Source organism: Zonotrichia albicollis, chromosome 7, assembly GCF_047830755.1.
Source record: "Zonotrichia albicollis isolate bZonAlb1 chromosome 7, bZonAlb1.hap1, whole genome shotgun sequence".
NCBI lineage: Eukaryota > Metazoa > Chordata > Aves > Passeriformes > Passerellidae > Zonotrichia > Zonotrichia albicollis.
The window spans coordinates 38,010,178-38,027,692 of record NC_133825.1 but is presented as its reverse complement, the minus strand read 5'-3'; the positions used below and the strand labels follow the sequence as shown (position 1 = coordinate 38,027,692).

The 17,515-nt window shown below is 44.0% G+C and overlaps 1 protein-coding gene across 2 annotated transcripts in view; it reads right to left on the bottom strand.

Moving 5' to 3' along the window:
• Positions 1–17,515, bottom strand: part of SUFU (SUFU negative regulator of hedgehog signaling) — an 88,240-nt gene that overhangs the window by 27,080 nt on the left and 43,645 nt on the right. The window contains exons 5-8 of one of the 2 annotated variants that reach the window (XM_014275566.3): positions 16,784–16,869; positions 14,646–14,718; positions 9,913–10,069; positions 8,315–8,426 (exon numbers count right to left, since the gene is read on the bottom strand). In XM_014275566.3, the coding sequence (XP_014131041.1) occupies positions 8,315–8,426; positions 9,913–10,069; positions 14,646–14,718; positions 16,784–16,869 (428 nt within the window). The remainder of the gene's footprint in view (positions 1–8,314; positions 8,427–9,912; positions 10,070–14,645; positions 14,719–16,783; positions 16,870–17,515) is intronic. The other variant, XM_005481139.4, reaches the window with a different exon arrangement.

Below are 17,515 nucleotides of genomic sequence, written 5' to 3'. Positions count from 1 at the left end.
TCCAGTTGTTAATGCAATAATAGGAATGACGACAATAATTCTGGAGGCAAGGGGCAAAGCTTTCTGAGTCTTATTAAAACCAGCAAATGCTGTTTGTCATTACATGCTCAAGAGAAGATGTTGACTAATGTATAACTATCAAATGGAACTGTCATGACTTTACGGCTGTCAATAATTATGACTTCACATTAATAAGTAACCAGCCCTTCTGTCAAAAAGGTGAAGCAAAATGGTAGTTAATTCTGTGAATGACATGAAAGGATTAATCCTTTCCAAAATACTCATACTCTGTGTCTCTTGTTTCCCTTCAGAGGAGCTCACACAATTTAAGGTATTTAAAATGAAGGGTGAAACTCCAATAGCAGAAACCAAATAACCTTCGGTCTAAGGTAGACCTTTCTAAACAAGAATTGCATATAGTGGAATGCACATAACACATTAGGAAGTCACAGTGCCATCATTTTCAGGCTTGGAAAGATGTTGCATGACATGGGGACTAAGAAAGACCCAGTAAAATTCTCTCTTTGGGATTGGAAACCCTTGTGCTGCCCCTTCCAAAGGGTGATCACCCAAATGAAGGTTCAGCAGGACCTCTAGGTTGTTATTAATAAAAAGCTCATATCCTAACACACATTGACATCCACAGCTTGTAGTTTTCAGACTCAGAAAAAAATGTAGAAAAAGTTTGCTTTCTAACACTAACATCCCTGGTTTTACGACTGTCAGTTACCCGTAAGTCTTTGCTTCCTCCACCCCATCACCAAATAAATCAGCAGCAAGAGTCAGTGGAGTTTTACTTGTTATGACTAAGATCTAGCTGACTATCACAAAAAATGTTGCAAACTTTGTCTATGCCAGATTTAATACTTTGTCCAACCCCCACAAAAAAATTCATGTTTCTCAGTGTCCAGAAAAAACAACTCTGCAAAAGCCAGGGCTGCTGCATTAGGAAAGGCAGATTTAAATGGAAGCAGCATGCCGGAAATGCCCCAGTTTAAAGACTGCACATCTAGTGTTTTGTGAAACTGGAGGGGAGTTGGAGGAGATTAAAGCGCATTTCCCTCTGATTGGGAGCTTGTGGGAGGTGTAAACGTGGGCAGTTGTCAGATTAATTCTTTAGATGATTACATTCTTTTTGTTTCTTTAAAGCTGTTTGTAGTTGGGTTTGATGTCTCCTGTTCTGGGCAAGTGTATTGCTGCAGTTACCAAGGTGACTTTAGCTGACTTTCAACTATTTTTTCCAGCTTCAGTTTCTACCAGTAGTCTGCTTCTGGGTGGAGGAGAGAGGGAGGAAATTATGTTTGTTGTTTTTTTGTTAAGTCTCATGAATGCTGATTAACATGAACTTAACCAAAGCCATAGTTGATTTTTTTTCTCTTTTTCTAAGAAAGAGAGCATGATCAAGCCATTGTAAAGGTGTCCAGTGTGGTCTGCAGCTTCCCCAGATCTGTCAACAAGGGCAAAGGGCCTGAGGAGACTCTATGTCCCAGTGTGCTGTGCTCCTTCTTGATGTGAGAAGGCCACACGCTGGAACCTGTAGCCTCCCGGGGGCCCTCTCTTTGTATTAAAGATGAGGGTGGCTGCAACCTGCTTAATTTGATGCCAATTAGCAGCAGCCCCTGGGGATCCTGGAAAATCGCCAATGCAATCACTAGGTTGCACAAAGTTTGGATGTCCCCTCCTTATAAGTCATGTTTATAGCAACTCCTCAAGCAACCACTGGCAGTTATTTTATGGGATTCAAGAATAACCAGGTTGATTGGATTAAGAAAGGTTTATTTATTCTTGTGTTTGCGCTTTGCTTTATGATCAGAGCGCTTGATCTCATGGATCTGTCAAGGAAGGAAGTCTCAGTTCCCCTCCAAGCTCTGTTGCTGATATGGAGCATAATTTTGCTGCATTTCCAAGCTACCTTGCCACGTATCGAAACCACAAAGGACTTGCTGTTGGAAGCTGGCCACAGCAGGGGCCCCTTCCAGGAGTGGGTGCCCACTGCCTCACTGAAGTTAGTTTCTGTCCTTGTTCCTTGCTCCCTCCATATAAAATTCAGTACTGTGAGTTAGCAAATGCAAACCACCAGTGCAGGCCTGCACAGCTGAGAGAGAAAGGTCGGGCCACTTTTCCTTTCTTCCCCTCCCACCCCCTCCTTCCACTCTCCCTTCTTCCCTTTCCAACCGTGGTTGTTTCAAACCTCCTCACTCCCTCATGAAGATATGGTCAAAGATCACTTAAGTGCCAACAATCTTTCAGTCTCTTTCCCACAGTCTCCCCTGAAGGGCAAACCAGCAGCTGTGGGAAAGAGCCCTAAGCACCTTGGCACACAGAGTTCCAGCACCCGTCAGGCACGCACAGAGGCGAGTGCAGAACTGGGGAGGACATGGTTACAGCTCCTGCTGTGGTCATACTGAGACAAGCCCACTCCGAGTGCTCAGACTTGGGTGCTCCTCAGCCTGGTTAAACAGGATGGTGACGATGTTCTGTGTGCATTTCCTGGCAGGGAAGGGCTGCTAGGACAATGCCAGTAGCAACAATCTTCTTGCCACTCACATATCCCTTTGGAAAGCTGCATAATAACCACTGTCAGAGCTTGCAGGGGCCAGACTGTTCCAAGACCTGCAGCTGAAGTGGAATTGAGAGATTTAAGCTGTGCCACTGGCACCCTGCAGACTCATGAGAGAAGTCAAACAACTCTTTTATGCTTCAGGTTCCTTGCCTGTAAAACTGAGACATTTTTCCATGTAGGGGCATGGAAGGATTAAGTCAATGTTTGCAAAGCACTTTCGGACCCTTAGATGGGGAAAACTATGCAGGAGTGCAAATTAATAGCATGGTGACTGCTTTGCACTTCTACTGACACTGGTTTTCCAGACATTTGCTTTCCTAGTTTGCAATCCTGTCACCCAGCACTCAGCCTCACGCTGAGAGACACTCCCTAACGTATATTGCCTCCCTCCATTCAGCATTCCTGACTCAACCAGGATACCACTGAATGGTGACTCGATGAGAGAGCATGCCTAAATAAGCAGGACTGGATTGGAAACTTACTGCTTAGTGGTTGCAGAATCAGAAAGCCTAGCCAGAACCAGACAGCTTCAGAGAATGCTGAAATGCTCCTCTTTATGTAAAGTTTGCCTCCAAGAACTGAAGACAGGAAACCAGCTACAAAGACAACAGCTTCCCTCTGCCCAAGCAAAGCAGAATGAAAACCCAGTGCAACTGGGAGAAGCAAAGTGCAGACTCGCCTCCAAGCAAATCCTGCATTTTGGTATTACTGGCAGAGCTTCCTCAGAAACGCTGCTCAGATGGAGCTTGTTAATGTGCACTAACCCAGTGTTGCTCCATTTGTGTGCCCTATTTACCAAGAACTCCAGGAGCAGTGGACTCCAGCCCTGGAAGCAGTGCCACTATTACTCATGTGCTCCAAACCAGGCACACCATGTGATAGTCTGGGGTTATCCCAGGAGGAATTCTGGACACAACTCCTCTCTCTTCCCACGAGGGGAGGGTAACCACCTGAGATGCTCAGAGTGCAGAGCTCCAGCAGGTCACTGCCAGGACAGTCCTGCCAGCCCCACCTGCCGGAGGGTTGTTCCCTACTCTGCCAGGAACCTGCCTTCATTTCCTTGCACAGCTGGAAACGGTTCAGGGCTGAATGGAATTAGCACATGGCTACAGGGCTACCATATGTTCAGGTTTCCCTAGACTCAAACTCTCTTTCTGCCTAGAAATTGAATGCAGATGGGACTTGAGGTTTCTGTGGGTCCCTGGACAAATGGGACATCATACATAAGGGACCAGCACAATTACCTGGGAAATCCCAGACAGAAATATGAGAGTCAGGCATGTGAACCACACCACTTGATCCTTCTTGAGAAGGGGGAGAGTTATGAACAGCAGAGACATGATGGAAAAGTCTTATCAAATTAATACAGACTTTGGAGACCCTTTTCTATCACTCAAACCTAATGTTCAGACACTGGGGTGTGCGTGGGCACACCTGAATTCTGGCACAATGAAATGCAACAATCACAGATAATTTTAGCTTCAACACATGCAGTAATGCAGTGTGCTAGCACTAGGTTTCTACTCCATGCCTTGACTCACAGTGGAACAGTCTGAGTCAGCCAAGAGGCAGAAAAACATCAATTTCAGCAATGCTGCATGATCAAGGGGGCCCTTGAGGGGTGGAAAAGGTCAAGAATTCCCCTATCCCAGTGCTGGCTCTCACTGCAACTGTGGCAAATTAACTCTGCTGTCCTAATCTGTAACATGGAGATTCTACTCACCTACTGTACAGGAGAGCACAGAGCTAATTACCAGAGACAACCAAAGACTTGGCCCCAGAAATTATTACATCAAGAAATTAAATAGTGATCGAAGCAAGACTCCACAAGTGTCACTGAACTTTGACATCTGGAGCTTCCAGCCCACTGAGGGCTTGACAGCAGCAGTGTTTAGTCTGACATTTAAACATCCCCTACGGGTAACAGTTCTCTGTATCCAACAAGAGTCAATCTACACGACTCAGAGGACTGGGAGCCTTGCTTTTCTGTGTGTCTCAGCAGCACCTACTCAGCTGATGGGTCCTAAGAAACAAATAATGTGCCACTGAAATGCACACTGGAATTCATGCACGTCTTATTTCTCCAAGTGGTAATTGAGAGTATTCAGTTACCTATGTTCAAAATGATTAGTCATGTTTCCAAAGATTAATTCACATGTTCCTTTGTTAATACGTACAAACTGATTTAATGGCTGCTTATGAACTGAGCCAACAGTCATTTTGAGAAACAGATGTCCAATGCAGTTTTAAGCTTTAAGTGTGCTTTTATTCATATCCTTAGGAGAAAAAGGGCTACACAGTCTACAGTAATAACACTAATGAATCAAAGTACTACAGCTGCCCAGCAGGGTTTTGACAGAAACCAGCTTTTTCTCAAAGGAACTTTTTTTTTAGGACTCTGGGACAGTGAACAACTGGTAATATGAATGCTTAACATGTCAGTATATGCTTTGCTGGAGCCAAAATACTGAATCAAGTCCTATCTGCAACCAAATAATATGAGGTTTTTGCATAAGCACTGGAAACTGTAACGATACAAAGACTGGGAAATCTATATGGAATCCAGATCCTCTACATTTTATACAAATAAATATTCAAAAGCTTGAGTGTTTCTGACACTATTTGTGATGCTGAATGCAGAACAGGTTGTCTGCTTTAAACCTTGATAGATTATTGTGTGTGGGTGGTAGGGTTAGGATAAAAGAAAGGGAAGAAAGCTACTAGGAAAGCAGTTGGTGGTTGCAAATCCATGATAAATAAACAGCACATTCCTCTTCTACACAAAGCCCTTAGAGTCTGTGTCAGACTTTAACATCCTACTGTCAGCTGGGTGCAAATTTGACAGCCTGGGGTTCTGCAGCGCTCCCTACAGAAAGCAGATTTGAAACAATTTTCCATGCCCCAAGAGAGTGTTTTGGTCAAGTTCCTAAAGAACTTCTAATGCACTAGTTATTCACAGCACCCTTGCAAAGAACCACAGGTTTGATTTTTTATGATTTGGTGTGTACAGTGCAGGATATGATTACACACCAGCCTGCTTCCCATCAGCCAGCACCTCGTAATCATTAACATATTTATCCTTGTGGTGCCTCAAGATGACATTGTTATTAGTCCCATTTTATTGATTCAGAACTGAAGCTCAATAGTTAAATTACGTGTCTTTGATTACACAAGATTTACAGCACAGGACAGACCTGAGTCCCAGCCCTACCAGGCCCAAGCAATGCAAGCAAGGATCGCACCAGAAGCACTAGATCCATGTACAGAAATGTCCTTCATCTCAGGTGCTCAGGAGTCCTATGGAAGAGTTATAACTGCACTGGGTTTGTGCCTTTTGTGTCTCAGCCTTTACCTCTGCAGGTACCTGCAGGGAACATGGATGTAGATATATTGCTGCATGCAAAAGCTGAGCTCCTAAGTTGCATTCCTGTGCAGCAGCTGGAGATGAGAGTCTCCATATCACGCTTTTGTACTTACTGCACATTGAGCAATTTTGCTCAAATGCATGAGACATGCTGAGACAGTGTGTTAAGGAAGGCGGAGACATAACAAGATCTTCCTCTTCTGCTTCATCTATACCACAGTGTTCTGGAAAATGTGTTGACTGATCAGATTTAGCCACAGTAAGAGTAATCATCAGGTCTGATTTAAGTACTAGTTAGTCAGAGGTTGTAAGTAAACATTGCTTTCCAGCACAAACCACCCCTTTTGGTATGGTCAATGCACTGAACAAGTCCCATTGTATCTGCTACATGGAGAGGAGAAACAACTGCACAAGGAGAAGAAAACCTTTCCCAAACCCCTCTCAAAGCAGCATCTAGTAAGATGGAGGAAGAAAGTATCAGGACACACTGCTGTTTTAAGCTGAGATTTCCCCTATCTCTCCAACAGTATCACCACAGTAACACAGCTGATATCTGTCTTTCCTTAACTGAAGTACTTATGGAGAAACAGGTGACCCATCAGTTTCCCCAGTGGTAACCATAGATCTCAGAGAAATGTATTGAGCTCCTAGGAGGCAAACATTGGGAACCAGCCATTCCTGCCACTCAGGCTTCAGGCAGGGGGAGTGTGCAGCTGCTGCAGGTAAGAGAGATTTGCAACAGAGAGCACTGTTACAGATGTGAGGCTCTGAATTTGACCTGCCTTCTTCTGTCTCAGAACAGTTAAAAACCCAGGTAAATATTTGTCTGCTTCATCTTAGACCTCTGCTAACCTTTCACCACTCTGTCTCAAATGTATCTCTGTTTATCTCACCCTGAATAACGTAAAGCTCTCTTATCTAAGCATCAACTGCCTCCCAGCATTAAGGCTTACCCATCAGCTGCCTCCTTGACCTGACGTGCACCCAAAATGTTTGTGGTCACCCTCAACCACTGGGGACTCACAGCTTACACTGGGCAAACAGATGCATGCAGGAGCCCAGAATCTGTGAGAAATGCTGCCCAGTACTTTTGAGCTCTCCAAGGCTGGGTGTGATTTGTGCAATTCACATGGTACAATTTTATATTTATTTCAGTGGGACCAACCAATGGTCCAATGTGACCAACCTGCAGGCAGAGAAATACTCCTCAAAACCTGAATCAAATCAGAATTTGACTCCATATAATTACTATATGGCAAAAGCAAGGTTATTCCTAAAGCAATAATAAAGTCACTTGAGATTTTTTTTAATGTAAGTACCTATATCTCATATTACATATTAGCAAAAAGAATCAGCATTTGACACATAATACTTCCCCCAAAGGGATTAGGCAACTCATAAACATTCATTTATTCGGCAAATTGGAAGTCACTCACAAAATGGAACAAGTAAGGACAGTAACAAGAAATATTTTTCTCATGAAATGTTTGAATCAAGAATGAAACAGGAATTGAAACAGACCAGGGTACTGTCCCTGCCTGGCACTACAGGGAAGTGCTGATCTCATGCTGATCTTTACTCTTGAAAGCAGAAAGCAGAGATGTTCATCAGAGACTAAGAAACCAAAGGAAATATCAAGAAGAAAGAGTGCAGCAAAGATGTCTGTCTTTCTGTATCATTTAGATGAGAATATTAACATTGATGGGAAGGCACTGAACTAGCACCTGAAGTCTAAGAGGGGAAGGGGAGAAGCCCAGAAGGACAGACATACAGATAATAGATTCACTAAAGCCAGAAGTTACAAGAGAGATCTAGGGGCCACCCTAGTCCCACTTAAATCACCTGTTAGACTACTGCTATTAGAGACCCAGGTGTTATTGGCATGTAATTACTGACAGAGCCCACCTGTTTAAGCAAGGCAAGATCAAAGTCACTTAAAAAGAAAAAAAAAAAAAACATTTTAACTGAAAGGTTTGTAATTATGAGCTTGAAAACAAAATACTCAGGAAAAAACATCAGCAGTCACCTATGCCACCTACCTCTACTGATACCATAGCACTTTTCAGCACAGTACTTTTTACAGGGATCACTCCAGTCTGAATTCAAACACTGAAGACCATGAACAGCAGGTTCTACAGAACAGTCAGAGCCACTGTGCATTAGCACAGTTTGTCCAAAACCCCTCTAAAAAGCTGCCCTCCTGAGTACTAGCCCATTTATCCAGCCTGAACAACTCTTCTCCACCCATCTTTGCGCTTTGCAAGTGTTCACTGCCAGCTTTCCTCTCCCCTTGCCAAGTCCTTTCCCACCCCACCTTAACTTTGTTTTCCATGCTGAGCTCTTTAGCCTCCCTCAGCCACCATGTGAATGTGCAGGGTGAAACTCACGGTGCTCGGTCGAGGTTCAACCCATTCTGTCTTTGTGCATTGATAGGAGGTAGGACAGGTTTGCTGTTAATCTCAAGCCCTCTCCGCAAAGTCTCCCTGATTTGCTCTGTATCTGCAAAGAGAATTTTTTAACATGATTTAGAATCCCCAGAAACAACATAGGCACAAGAAGATACCAGGTGTGTTTCTTCTAAACTCTTCCCATTCAGAAAGAAGTGTAGAAATGTTATGGGGTAACACTTAACTGCACTTTCCTGAACTTCCTTATTTCACTTTATAATGTCAGCTTGAATTCCCTTGTTTGGGCTTCATTGTTATGTCAGGCAAGGAGAGCTGGAATCTTTGGTACTGAGTCCTCCTGATGAAGAAATTCTGAGTAGTTTTGTAAATTTTCATAAATGAGGTGTTTGTTGGTTCTCTAACTCTCATAGAACCTCCTGACACTTCCAAACCTTTGTACTGGAAATAATTTTTCCCATTAGGCATAACAGGAACTTATTCCTTTCCCAGATGAATGTATGAAGGTTTCCAAGTTTTTTGCAATTGGCTTTGGAAATCTGTTGATTAATTTACAACAAGATTCATAAAGGGAGGGATTTTTATGCAGGGCAACCTTTAGCCTCAAGCTCAAATCTGAAAATAAGCTGCAAATTATGCAGTTCAGATGCAGTCTTTTTACTTCTGCCTTTTTCTGAAACGTCTACTGGCCAAATACTTTCAATAGGAAGCTTTCCTGCCTTTCTTAGAAGTTTCCTCATTTATTTTTGAGACATGTGAGAATTAGGTAGAGAAAAAACCCCCAAATTATTTAAAAATCTTTTGAAGAATATACAAATTTCATCATGTATACCTCTCTTGAACTTTTCATTTCAAGGCTGAGACAAAACAGCCTTTTTAGATCTAGTGCAGTTCAAAATACTTGCACAGAAGCCAGAAGACAGGCTGTATGCATTTAACTAATTTTTACCATGGATTTAAGAACAGATGCCATTCCTGTGGAAACCATTGTTAATTCCAGGAAATCTCAAGCCCTTAAATTTTATGTTGCTTCACCCATTTGAAAGGTAATATGCATAATTTCAAGCCTATGTAATGGCTATGACATCTCTACCCTGAGAAGGCATCTCACTGCAAAGGGAAACTCCACGGTTTTTTAATTCTTCTTTTTAGAGTTCTGCATTTGCACAAATTCCTTGAGCTCAGCTGCAGCAATGTGCAGAGTCAGTCCAACTTGCTTCCCAAGAAGGGATAATGTTAATAAGGAAACACAGCCTGGGAAAATGGAATTGCTTCACCTTGCAGATGTTTACAGTCCTGGTTTCAGCAGGTGCTCAGTTTAAGTTTGCAGATTCAGTTTACAATTTGCCTAAAAACTGAAAGAAATGTTTAGACAAAATAATGCCAAGAACTCTTTTCCTCTCTCCTGCCTTCTTCAAAGAGACCAAAATCCATTTTGCTGCCCTGAGACACACCAAGCCTCCCAATGGCAGTGGAGTTTGTTATGAACTCGAGGATGCAGCATGGCTCAGTGCACTGCCCAGAGCCAGCAGAACAGAAGCTGAAAGGCCACAACAGTGACCTGGCCCAGGACCTCTCACCTTTCCCAGAGAGCCGCCGAGGCTGGGTCCCAATGCAAATGCTCCTGCTGTCTTCATCATCCTCCGGTGGCCGGCTCAGGTCATCCCAGGCACATTTGGCACTCACTCCACTCAGGTTTGAGCCATCTGTCTCAATCCCTTTGTCGACTCTCTCCTGCTTGAAAAGATTCAAAACACCAAGACTTTTTTTGAGCGGGGCTTGAGCCTGAGTTGGAGCACCACCATGGCACAGCCCAACCTTCACCAGCTCCTGCAGATCCCCTTTTGTGGGCAATTTCCACTCTCCGGACCCTGTGCTTTGCTGTGTCAGCAAACAGCAACTGCACATTGAGCCAAATCAGGAAGCCATTCTGAACTAAACAAACCTTTTCCATAGCAAGTTGGTCTGAAATCCCACCCTGTCCCCACTGCTTCACTATGTGCCCCTGACAGGCACAAAGCAGGGAGAGAGAAAGGTGGAAACCAATGGCCTGGGGTGTGCAGGATTGCTTCTTTCATTGTTAGCACTGATTTACACCAACTTGAAATATTTAAGACATGAAGCACAGCTTGGCAGTCGATCTCCTATATGTCAATGATAACAAACCCCTGAATAACTAAGGTTCTCTTTCCAACCTTACCAAAGTGTCCCACAATGAAAGCAGCTCATAGAGAGACTCATTCACATGGGTTCATCATTTGCAAACTGCCCAGAGAATCCCTGCTTTCCAATGTGCTGGGGTGTCCCCATAAAGGACAAACATGCAAGTTTGGACGTGCAAGGAAACGCAGGTCTGTTTCCAATGTCAAAGCTTTTGCATAGCTTTCTCTATTGGCAAATAAACAAATTCCCTCCCTTGCAAACTGGACTTTCCAAGCACGTAACCAGTGTTTGGGTTTCAGAAGGTGTCACACACCAATCATAAGCAGCTGGATGCTCTCAGGCACCAGGCATTTTCTTAAGGACATGTGCATCTGTTGCCAGCAAGACTGCCCTAAGCTACAGCCAGAACTCCTTCAGGAAGTTCCACCTTTTTGGACATGGGCATCAGTCTGAATTTCCACCTGTGACCCACAAGGGGGTAATGTTGAGCTGAACAAACTCGGGGCTGTGCTACACCGAGGAAGGGCTGGCACCTCTTCCCTGGCACCAAACCGGCCAGGCTCGCTTCCACCTTTTCTGAAGGGGTGTTGCCTCTGGTGCTGCTCAGTGGCACCAGCAAGATCTGCATCTCTCTGCACACATCTGTGTCACCTCAAAATGCAGGCAGTCCCAAGAAACTTCAAAGATTTGAGGAGAGAGCAGAGTGCTGTGACACACAGTGTGAGAGGATCTCTCCAGCCCATGTAAGTACCCTCTGGCGTGACATTGCCACTGAAGATGAGATTGGGCAAACATTTTGCTCTTTGCAAAATCCGTCCCCAAGAAACAGTTTCCAGACTAAACCCTAAACCCATACACATCCCTCCCCTTGCCCAACTGTGCATGCTGCACCCTGGGAAGAGCATTGCCTGTTCTTGTGACCATTCAAGAGAGGATTTGAGCAGCTCAAAGATAAACACAAGCATTCAGGGTGTGGTTGCACAGCGGTTTAAGTTGATGCAATTTGCAATGACTGCAGTCCCACCCTCCTCCATGTGCTCCTATCCCTTCCCTTGAGCCAACTCTTTTTTTTTTTTTCATCTGGATCACCTCCCAAAACCCGCTCTTTGGCCCAAAATTGAGGTAGGAGCCTGTGGCTGACTGCAGGATCAGAGCAGTCTTGACTTAGACTTAAGCATTCAAGAGACTGCCTTTCTTCTGTTTTTCTCCCCTTGTTAGGATCTTCCTCCAGCGTCAGGGGAAACTGGCTTCTTGAAAACGTAATAGGAAAATCTGAGAAATAATAAATCTGCTGATTCTCTTTTGTTTTATCCTAAACATAAAATTAGTTGTGTCACCCAGAAATAGAAGTTGTGGGGAAAGAAATAAAAATACATCCGTTCCTACATATGCAGACAATGCTCTAAGTGAGATTTAGCACGTGGCTCCTTTGGGAACCCTCCATGGTGCTCTGTGAGGACCCAAATGAGCTGGCTTGGGGAGGTGTAGCTTGCCAGCAAAGTTATTTTTTATCCCAGTCATTGGGGAAGCATGGGAGAGCCACCAAACCTGCTCTTGAGCACAGAGAAGAAGAGGCCAGAGGGCTGTGAGGCTCTGGTGGGATCTGCTCCCCCATCCCTGCAGCCAGGGCCCCACTCCCAGGCAGACCCTGCGGACATAGTGCAGAGCCTCGGGGAGGGGGAAGGACTCTCATCTGCAGCTCAGCTGCCTTGCAGAGCACTTCCTCAGGGGAAGAAGTGCTGCTCTGTTGGCATCCCTTGGAGATCAAGGGGAGCTGATGGAAACGAGCTGGCTTAAGGCAGCCTAATTTGCATGCCTGTTTCATAATGTTTGCAAGTATTTATGTTAAAAGGGGAAAAGTAAAAGAAAACCCCAATCGGTGTAGACTCATAGCTCTGGCAATGCACAGTTCTACCCCACCTTTAGCCAGCAAAGATTTGCCTGGACTGAGGAGCTTTTCTTCCTTCCTTGAAAGGGCAGCATGAACAGAAGGCTGGAGGAGCCCAGGGCAAAGGAGGTTCAGCTCTTTCCTTCCTCAAAGAAAGGATATTTCTGTCCCATTTTCCTCTCAGCATGTGGGAGGGATGCTCTGAGGCTCTAAGTCATTGATCCCTTTTTAAACGAGCCAGAGCACTGCAGTGTGACCTGCAGAGCGGCAACCACAACTCAGGAAATTCAAATCAGCTTTATTCTCTTCTGAGATATCTGCTAAACAGAAGCAAAGCACTGAGAATCGGCACAGAGCTGGGGACCGACAGGAATTGTTTGACAGTGCTGCCAGGGAAATCTGAATGGCCTACAGGGAAGCCTGGCTGAACAGAAAACAGCCAGCGTTGCCACAGTGTTAATTGCTGACATCCTGGGATGACATCTTAGTTGGGATCCATTCTCAGCAACTCCGAACAGAAAGTACAGCTGCTGCTGCCAGGGCTGAGTTTAGGCCTCAACCAATTCCCACAAGACACAATGCAGCCTCCAAACAAGCTCTGCCTGCTTCCCAGGCAGACATGCTTGCTGGCTCCCAAGAAAGTTGTCCAGTTTCTCTGCCTGTTCCCTCCCTCCCCTCCACCTCTCTTCCACTGCTGCCTTTCTGGTCTCACACACCCTCCACCAACACCAAGAAAATGACACTTTATCCTTTCCCCACTAATTAGAGCAGAAGGCACATGACAGGGCTGAAGGCAGCCTGGCACAGCCTTGCTCCCTGCGCTCAGCAGAGGCTCTTTGTGGGACTCAGGGGCAGATTTTGCTCTATGAATCCCTGGGGGCTGCAGCAGCAGAGCAGGAGGGAGGTGTGCACACACACACCTGCCCATCTGCACTTCTGCAAGGACAAGAGAGAACAGAAACAGGAATGTGCTCCATGTGAGGAAGTCCGGAAGGACCACAGACATAGCAGCTTTCAGCAGCAGGACACATTGGTGAGGCAGAGGTACTCTTTTATTTGCCTTAACTTGCCTTAGCTGACTCAGATTCCAGTAAGCTGAGCTATTTTTCATTTACAGTAAATTGAAGAAAACCTTGTTATCATTAGGAATCACCAGTGTGCAGACAACAGAAACACCTCCAGGAGGGGAGAGGGCAAGGTTCTGGAAAGTCTGAAAACTTTATGGGACTTTCAGTTGTATTAGCTCCCACATTGTGGAACATTTGTGGAACATTTTTTTGTGTTTCTCAGACTGGGGTTATTCTAGATGAACAAATCCTTAAAACCAGTAAAAGTAGAATTTGGTTTTGTTCTTAAGCTTTCAAAGTAAAAGATGCTGTGATGCAACTGAGAATAATCAGATACAGACATGCAGACCATAAGCAACTGCTTGTACAAAACATGCACATTTGCACGTGCCCTACCAGGCTGAGCCATAAGTTCTCTGTTAAAGGCAAATACTCAGTGATTCACTGAAACATGGCCAGCACCACACTGCATTTGCTGGGGACACATGCACTCCAGTACCATGTATTCCAGCTCTGCTGAAGGGATTGCAGAACTGTCTCCCAAAAGCATGGATCAGGAGAAGCCCACAGTACAGTAACCTCTTCATAGAGGTCCTATTCTTATCTTTAAATTTCAGAAATTAAATTGAACTCTGAAGAAGAAGGGTTAATATCTCTTCCTGCATGGATTATTAATAACTGCATGTGGTACTTTTGGGTTCCCATAATTTCTCAGTCCACAGTAAAGTGGGCTTCAAGTGATATCCTACAGGAATGAACTACACTATCACATTTGCTCTGAAAAAATAGTACTTAGTTGGTTTTGAGATTTCTACATGTTATATCTCCTTACACTTGCACATAAAAGGAAGGAAGAATTTCCTGGTGTACCATTCCTAAATATTGTATTATTCTGTCCTTCATCTTCTTTATTCCTCCTTTCTAAAACATCCAATCCAATATCTCCAATTTGTCTCAAACTGGAGATTCCATTTTCCTAGTCTCTCTTCTCTATCTTTCTTCCTAGAGCTGCCATTCACATGGGACTGGACAATCCCTCTTGAACCACCTCTAAGAGGGCAAAGAATTTCTAAGACTTTTCCAGGATTATTACAAACATTGAGAAGATGCAAGCACCTTTACAGAAAATATTAGAACTGTTGTATAACAGTTGGCTGCTGCAAGAGACATGACATTTTATGAACTAAAGACATACTTGCAGATGTGGGTCAATCTCGAATATGGTCTCTCCTCTTCGCATGTCTGTTATCAGCCAGGGGCCTCCAGCTCTACAAAGAAAGACAGGTAATGAACCAAATAAGCCCTTTAATTAGAACTTTCCAACAGGGTCCTCAGAGTGGACCTGTACTGCAAGGAAGCACAAGATAAGGGTTTAAAATAAGCCTAGAAACCCATCTATGTAGTGTATACATCCCACAGCATGCCTTTGCCCTTTACATTTTCCAAATAAATAAATAATAAAAGCCCTCCATGACCTAGCAGTTAATCAGCTCACGTCTGGCAGCACCCAGACGTGCACAGCAGTCAGGACTGGCACGGGCTGCTATCCCCTGTGCAGGCCCCCTTGCTCACACAAGGCTGAGAGAGGTTTTAATCTTACAGGAAATGAACTGGGACTGAGAAGTCCAGTGCAGCCTGAGTCAAAGAAAGATGAGCAAGGCATGGAGTCAAGATTTATTCCTCTCTTACATATCTAAGAATAGAGCAGGGCCCCAGTGGGACTGCACTTTTTACCAAGATTGGCAGTCACGTTCAGTACCACAAAGCTTATTGCTCTGATAAATACTATCACAACAGACATTTTGCTCAATTGGTACTTCATGGCCAAGTACTCAGATGGCTCAGGGAAATCTTTGTTATCATGAGCAATAAAAGTTGGAAGGCTCAAGGTGTTTCCCAACAAAGGTGATAGAAAATAGATTACTGTGAAGATTAAATACTCAGAGACTTCACTTTGGGTCATAGTGCAGCCAGACTGCAGAAGTCAGCCTTAGATAGTGCTTTTCATTTGAAGTAAAAACTGAAGTCTTTTGGAACTGCCCTAAAAAAATTCATTTTTTTCATGAGATACTTTGTTATTGCAGTCAAAAGCCCCCTCCTCTGGCCTAGTTTGTGTTAGTCTCCTAAAACATTTAAGAGTGGGAGCAAAAAAAGTTAATATTTTACAGGTTTTCAGATGCATGGATAGCCACTTGTTTTTTCACATCACTTTGGAAGCTGTGAATTATTAACTTCAGGGGTGTGACCTGCCACAGTTCCTTACTGGGGTGCAAGAGACTTTTACCCCAATTCCACATCAATGGCTTAGTAGCTTGCAGCTTTGCCTTCAAACAATGAACATTTGGGTCTCATTTTTTACCTTGGAAAGGTGCTTATACCACAGTACAAAAGCAAAAAACCAACATGAGAATAGACTGAGGAGAGAGGTGCTGTATCTGTATTGACTTAGAGGAGGTAAGGGAGCTGCAGGCAGTGTTTATTGTCTTAGGGACCCAGAAACAAAGCTTACAGCTGAACAAATTCACTCTAGGGCATTTGCATGAATTATCTGCACTTGTGCCTAAAAGGGAAAAGTTCAAGTTGAAAAAGTCCAGCTCCTCCAAATAATCAATCAATTCAAGGCTATTGTGACACTGGAGAGTGTACTATTGTGCCCAGAAACAAATATTCAGAACTATTTTGCTTTAAAAAGTAAGGCTTTTTGAGTTACAACCACATGGCAATAACTTCCACTGAATTTAAAAATGTTTAAGCAAAACACCTGCAAGCCAAAAAGATTTAGCTGCACCCTGGCAGCAAACAAAGCATCAACATATCATTTACCATTTAAAACCCATCTCTTCCTCAACCCAATATCATCTTTGTTATTTCTCCCATGGCAAAACAATTAACTTCACTTTCATGAATGCTCCTGCTGCAAACTGGCCCACCAAGAGTGGGCCAAGTTTGAGAGTGACTTTCTCACTTTTAGACAGTACTTCCAGACAGTTTTGTAAGCCAGACCCTCTCCTTCCTTTCTTTGAACTAAACAGCAAGGTCACCAGTAACAGTTATCCCAGGAAGAACCAATGAGAAAACCCTGCAGGCATAAGAGGAAGGAAATTAAGCTTTCAAGACCTCATTCTCTTTCACCCTGAACATGTGGACTTCCACATGCATTAATTTGCCATCTAAGTGTCTGTGCGTGAGAACAGATTTGCAGGGAATTCCCATCTCTTGCTACAGCACAGATTAAATAAGTTCCATCAGCAAGTTAAAGATTGTTAATAAAAATATACAACCGAACTGTTCTCTATAGAAATGCTCCCCTGTATGGGCTATGTGACCACTTACACTGGGACAGTCCGAAGCAGTTCCAGAATCCCTTGACCATTCCACTGCTGAGCTGCATGCAATTCTTCAGTGCAAACCCCAACAATCTGTAATAAACAACAACAGACATACTAAACAAGGTGGGAACCATGAAAGAACTGTGGAGAAAATGTGTCACGTGGTACTGGATCAAACAATGCACATACAGAGGAGCACCATTTCTTTAATCTAACCAGATATGCTGGGACAAATGGAGCCCGAGACAACAGTGGGATCCCACAAGACCTTGTTCTCTCTCTACACTTACCATGTGAAGCGCCCTGGTCATGTAACATTTAATCTTGTAAAGAGTGTGTGAATTTAACAATGAAGAGGGTCTGGTGACAAATCAGGGTTTATACACTAGTCTGCTTGACTTTTCAATCAAGTCCACACAGACAGGACAGAGCAAGACAGGTTAGGGGCTGAGCACATACAAACACTGCTCTGTCATCCGACTGCCAGGGGCAAATGCAATACTGCACAAGCAATCTCAGCCAGGCAAGGGAATTGCTGCCACGTGGGATTGCTTTGGTGCTCATAAAATCCTCGACCAACTCAGTTTGCTGACTGGTTACATCTTACCCAGCACCATAAAGTAAAGCTGCTTACATACCACATAATCCACTTGTCACTGCAGGCAACTGCACACTTCTGCCTTCCTGTGTAATGCAGGATGTGTTTGCTTTTCAGGATAGGAGCTGCCACACTGAG